Consider the following 6571-nt stretch of genomic DNA (forward strand, 5'->3'; position numbering starts at 1 on the left):
GAGACAGGGTCTTGCTCTTGCTCAGGCTGGTCTTGAACTCCTGAACTCAAACGATCCTCCCGCCTTGGCCTCCCAGAGTGCTAGGATTACAAGTGTGAGCCACCGGGCCTGGCCCCACGTGATGTTCTTAAAGAAGCTGGAGCACAACCAGCGAGAGTATATGTTTCTGCTCCATGCACTTGTGCCATTGGCACCGTCAGTGTGCAGAAGGCTGCCAGCTCCAAACTCAGCCAGGTACCCAAATCTAGGGGCGAGGTCAGGAGAAGGATAAGACACTGAGGTAGCTTATCCCCCTTTAACTCATCCAGTCACATGTTTACTGAGCACCGACAGTCTCTGACATGCGGAACCATAGTAAATACTAGGGATGAAAGGTGGCATAGCACCCATTACAGTCAGGCGGGATGAGGGTCATGAAAGCGGTGTAGACACAGTGCTTCGGGGATACTTATAGCACCATTGGCGAGGTGGGAGGGAAGGCATCTGAGGCCAAAAAGACCTGTCTTCTGTTCATTGAGGGCCATCCCTGACACTCATAAGACTGGAAGAAAGGAAACCATCTATGGATGACAAAGAAAACATTCTTTGTTTTTAGCATTTGACAATTGTGGACATCAAGTTCACAAAACCCTTTCCTCTTCTGTATGAAAATCTGACTTCCAGTTAACTTTTTAGCTCTGTTCCCCTGGAAACCTGATAAAGGTAAACTGTCACCTATGCTCCTTAGTAACATTGCTGATGATAAAAAATGACTGCTGATTGGTGAATTGCTTCTGGATGGGGTCGGGATGGGTAAGGGGATGATACAGTAAATAGCCGATAGGGATGCTGGACTTTGTGGCAACTTTTACAATCAGTAACTGACATGTCCCTTGCCGGAACACTGGAAGTTGTGCCGCAGAGTTGTTGCAAGCGATACTGACTCCTGCAGTCGCAGGGCTTCTAAGCTTGGATGGCGCAGCTAGCTGATGGGAGCCTCTTTCTCTAGCACCTGGGGCGGGGACAAAGAGAGTATCTCCTGGATGACTGTGGGGACTCTCACTGGAGGGAAGGCTTTGGTGCAGCTGGCATCTGTATTTTCTGCTGGGTACCTTTCTAAGTAACTCTGAATGCGAAGTGTGGCCTATGGCAGTCCTGTGAGTCTCACTCCCCTGTCAGACCTAAGAAGATCCCCTGGTGGGTGTTCTAGGGACACAGGAATAGTGTCCAGGCATCTACGGGGAAATGACTCTTAGCCCATCCCTGCTAAGCGGGTGACGAGGGAAGGCAGGCTTCAGAACAGGAGGCAAGGATTGGGTCTGTCCTGTGGTGGGCACACAGAAAGCTGTATGGGCAGGGGAAGAGTTGAACTCAGCTCTAAAATCGAGGCAAGAAACAAGCACAGCCTTCCTGAGACACTTGTGTTCCTCTCCCGGCACCAATCATGCAGGTCTGACCTGAAGAGCCCCTTGAAATGCACTCACCTTTACTTCGTAGCCTGCAGTTACAAGGAAGCTTGAGCTGCTGATTTTTCTATGGAGTGTAGGATTTGCCGAATGGTGTAGCCTGACACAACAAAAGGCGGGGAGCATTAATGACCTTTGCACAGACTTTCTTGGGTGGCTTGATAGTCATCACTGGGATAATGAGGCTGGTCAGTCCCATGCATTCCTCATAGGTAGCTACCCATGGACAGCCGGGAAAAATGGGATGCAGAGGCAAGGTTTGACAATTGCATGCTGTGAATATATAGCAGAGCTAAGATGCATTGTACGAGTGGGTGTGATGGCCCTTGTGGAGTGTGTGTAATCTGGCACGAGGGGCCACCTTAGCTAGAGAAGGATGAAGGTGCCACTGTGGTCTTTGCCTGGGAAGTGCTGGGCAGACCAAAATGCTCAGCGGCATGGCTAGATGTCTGGACCATGCCTAGGACACTTCTAGTCAAAACAGAATATGGGCCAGGTACAGTGGCTCATGCCTGTAATCCTAGCACTCTGGGAGGCCAAGGCAGGAGGATCGCTAAAATCTGTCTCCTGGGCTAGAGTGCAGTGGCATCATTGTAGCTCACTGCAACCTCCAACTCTGGGGCTCAAGCAATCCTCCTGACTCAGCCTCCCAAGTAGCTGGGACTACAGGTACACGCCACCATGCCTAGCTAATTTTTTTCTATTTTTGGTAAAGACAGGGTCTCACTCTTGCTCAGCTGGTCTCAAACTCCTGACCTCAAGCAATCCTCCTCCCTCAGCCTCCCAGAGTGTTAGGATTATGGGCATGAGCCTTTAAAAACTTTCTTTAGATTTTTAAAAGTGAGCCAATTTAAAGAAAAATGTTAAGTAAATAATACTGGTGGCTTTGTGGATATGGTGAAAACCTGCAGGTGGTTTAGGGCCCCTTGAGCTAATGGAACCACAGATTCTGCATGAGAGTGGGTAAAGCTGCCAAATAAAATACAGGACACTCTGTTACATGTGAGTTTCAGATAAGCAGTGAATAATATTTTTAGTATAAGTATGCCCTCAAACTGCATGGGATAGAGTTACACTAAAAAAAAATTGCTTATCTGAAATTTCATGTATCTGAAATTTAATGTATGTCCTATGGAAAATTTAGGATATATTTATATTAAAAATGATTCATTACTTATCTAAAATTCAAATTTAACTGGGTATATTGTATTTTTATTTGTTAAATCTGGCAACACTAAGATTAGGGCCTGTCCAACTCTACAAGAATGGCATGAACATTAAATTCAGCCTTCACTTCTGTAAGCTCTTGCTCACTGGTTTAGTCTCCTTGCCCACTCCTGTCTAAAATCAGAGTAAACAGTAAAACAATGTATGGAAGGGAGGCTGTCTGGGGCTTCTAGCCTGTTCACTCATCACCTCTGGGATTATCAGTAGTGTAGACAGAGTCACCCAGCCCTCCTTGGCACCCTTCACCCCATCTGGTACCTGTACAAGCCCCTGGCGGCCCCCAGGACTAGGACGACACGCACACCGAAAGTGAGTTCCTTTTCTTTATCCAACAGTTCCCTCAGGGTCCCAAGTTCACAGTACTCCATGACGATGGAGAATTGAGGCGGAGTCGCTGAAGGAAAGGAACCAGACGCTATGAAGACCCAGCCCCACGGAGAGCTGCCACTGTCCGCAGCCCACCTCTCCCCATCTCTGTGCAGAGATAGACTTGGCTCTGCTGTGAGTCCCATTTGTCCCCCAACCCTCCAGCCCCATCCCACATAGTTTGCTCCCTGATCGCCTTGAAAAGGTCAAACACCCCTAGAATTCCCATCCTCTTCCTCATGGTATTTGGCATGTTGCAATTCTACATTTGTTTGAGTAGTTGTTTGAGTAAGGTCTTCCTCACTCAAGTGTAAGCACCAAGAGGGCAGGAAATGTGTTTATTGTGTTCATACGGTGCTCACAAGGAGCTTAGTACAGATGTGTGGAAAGAATGAACGGTGCACAGACGGCAGGGGTGATCAGGGGGACTCAGACAAAAAGTTGAGTCTCAGTTTGTGGGCCTGAGATGCAAAACCAACGCACAATGAGTGAGTCAGCCACCTCCGCTCTCGCCCAGGAGAACACAGGTCACTGAAAGTTTGCCTGTAGGCTGGGAGTCTATGCTCTGAAATCAGGCTGGCCTGAGGCTGTGGAGAAACTTCCAGAGGGGATAAGATGGGAGTTGCTCTGTCCTCTCTCTAGGCAAGAGCAGCAAAACATGAACAGCAGGAGAGGTCATGCTATGAGAGAACATGCAGCCACATTAAAAAATAAAAAATAAAGAAGCTGACACGAGGATCTTGGTAAAGGGGCAACCTGACTTTTGTTTTTAGATTTGGTCTACACTAATGATGACCAAGGGCGTCCTTCTTATTTGGGTCAGGCGGCTTTATAATGTTTTATATTAAATAGCAACACAATGCACCCCTCACCCTGGCTGGCATCTGAACGCACACCCCTTTGGTTCCCAGTGGACTGAAAGGAGAAGTGGCCACATTAGTGCAAACCAACCCTCAGGCTTCAGCCCCACTCTCCTGAAAGAAGATGGGAACATGCCTCTTGGGATGCAAAGAAAATTAACATTGATAATAATCACACTGTGTCGATTCCACTCTTTCTGTTGTTCTTAAAAAATGCAACACATTAAAACACAGAAGGTACATTCCGGGTCATCAAAAGCTTTATCAACCCAGGAGCTCCTCTTACCTGTTTCATCAATGCAAATCCCAAATATACGCAGGACGTTGGGAGAATCAAATTTCTTCATGGTTTTGATCTCATTACTGAAAGTGTCCCTCACTGCCCTATGAGGATAAAAGGGGAAATCAGGATTTCAGAACTGGAAGGTTCCTTAGAGAACATTTAGTGTAGTGACTCTCTGTGTATGTGGAGGTGGGTATTGTCAGTGGAAGAGAACTGGTGTTGTGACGAGCTCAGCTACTGATGGCAGCATGTGGAACCCCTCGGATGTACATGGCAGCAGAATTAGTCCCTAAGGGTCTGTGAGATAGTAATGGGGCTTGCTAGTATCAATACGTGCTACAACATACATGAACATTTCATACTCAGTGAAAGAAACCAGACACAACAGGCCTCATATTGTATATTGTACTATTCCATTTATAGTAAATATCCAGAAAAGGCAACTCTATAGAGACAGAAAGTAGATTAGTGGCTGCCTAGGGCTAGAGATGGTGGGGATGGGGGTGAATGGGGAGTGACTATTAATGGGTATAGGGTTTTTGGGGGGCATGATGAAAATGTTCTATAAATTTAGATTATGGTGATAATCATACACTCTATAAATATATTTAAAGCCATTATATTGTACACTTTAAATGGGTAAATCTTATAGTACATAAAATATATCGCAATAAAAGCCGTTAAAAATACAATCTCAATCAAAATCTTAATGTGTATTTTCAGGAATGTGATAAAACTTTCTGTGATATTTATTTAGCTAAGTCAACTTGAAAAAGAAGAATCAAGAAGAAGGAGTCACTTTACCAGATATTGAGACTTAACTATAAAACAAAGTCATAACGAATAAAACAATAACAGTGTGTTATTGGTGCAAAGACAGACAAATTGACCAGTGGAACAGATTAGAGAGATAAGAGTTAGATCCATGTCTACATAGAAACTTAACATACAATAAATGTAGCACCACAAAGCAATGGGGAAAGGACAGATCACTAAATAGATGGTGTAGAGAAAATGGACTCATTATGTGGATAGAAATAAAACTAGACCCTACATAATATTACACAGAAAGGTAGATCCCAGGAGAATTAGACCCTAAACATGGAAAAAGAAACTGTAAAGTTAAGAGAAGAAAATACGAATGCCTTTAAGATCTAGGGGTGGGGAAGGGCACCTCAAGAGCACAAATAGCAAGGTAAAGTTTTGAAGGGTTTGATTACATCAACATTTAAAAGATGCCTGTTTGCTGTTGGAGACCATGGACAAAGTTTGTAATATCTGAAGCTGACAAGTGATTAATGTCCATGATATACAAAGATCTTCTACAAACTGACAAGACAAAAACAGCAGCCACGACAGAAAAAAGGGCAGAGGATATGAACAGGCATTTTACAGAAGAGGAAACCCATATAGCTAAAACACATACAAATAGCTGGGCGTGGTGACTCACACCTGTAATCCCAGCACTCTGGGAGGCCAAGGCTGGAGGAGCGCTTGAGGTCAGGAGTTAGAGACCAGCCTCAGCAAAAGTAAGACTCTGTCTCTACTAAAAATAGAAAGAAATTAGCCAGTTGTGGCAATGCACGCCTGTAGTCTCAGCTACTCGGGAGGCTGAGGCAGGAGGATCGCTTGAGCCCAGGAGTTTGAGGTTACTGTGAGCTAGGCTGATGCCACGGCATGCTAGCCCAGGCAACAGAGCAAGACGCAAGACTCTGTCTCCAAAAAAAGGAAAGAGAAAAACCACATACAAATAAATGTTTGAATTCATTAGTAAACAGAGAAATGCAAATTAAAATAGCCACAAGATATCAATCATTTTATAACTGTAAGGGCGAAACACGTTAAAAAACTGGATAACACCAAGGGTAGGTGGGTATGTGTGATACAGGAGCTCTCATGCATTGCTGGCGCAAGTGTAGGTATACACACTCCATTCTGAGGAGTTGCCTGCTAGTTCTTAGTTAATTTAATACATACATACCCTATTATCCATTAATTCTCTCCTGGCACTATATCCCAAAGAATTCTCATACAGGTCCATAAAGGGATATTTATGCGGCATTATTTTTGGCAGGGGAAAGTTGGAAGCAGACCGAGTTCCGTCTTTGGAAAAAATAGGCAAAATGTGGATCTACGCCATGGATGGCAAACAGAAGGGAAGGACTCCAGGTATATCTGTATATTCTGATATACAGAATATCTGTGATATTCTCCTTTATAAAGTGTGCTGAATTCATCTTCCTTTAGCAGGTACAGAACATGTTCCATGATGCTGAGTGAAAAGAGTAAGGAAAGTAGGCAACAGACATATAACGCTACCAGTTGTGAAAATTAAAAATGCATACACACATTCTACAGGAGTACACACAAACAAAACCCACCAGAATTAC

General features: G+C 44.6%; 1 protein-coding gene across 1 annotated transcript in view; it reads right to left on the reverse strand.

Annotated features, from left to right (window-relative positions):
* The window catches only part of MLKL (mixed lineage kinase domain-like), a 34373-nt gene that overhangs the window by 19991 nt on the left and 7811 nt on the right, over window positions 1-6571 (reverse strand). The window contains exons 5-7 of the mRNA XM_012641514.1: window positions 4185-4282; window positions 2931-3066; window positions 1425-1545 (exon numbers count right to left, since the gene is read on the reverse strand). Coding sequence (XP_012496968.1) covers window positions 1425-1545; window positions 2931-3066; window positions 4185-4282 — 355 coding nt within the window. The remainder of the gene's footprint in view (window positions 1-1424; window positions 1546-2930; window positions 3067-4184; window positions 4283-6571) is intronic.

This window comes from Propithecus coquereli, unplaced genomic scaffold (genome assembly GCF_000956105.1).
Source record: "Propithecus coquereli isolate 6110/MARCELLA unplaced genomic scaffold, Pcoq_1.0 Scaffold165, whole genome shotgun sequence".
Taxonomy (NCBI): domain Eukaryota; kingdom Metazoa; phylum Chordata; class Mammalia; order Primates; family Indriidae; genus Propithecus; species Propithecus coquereli.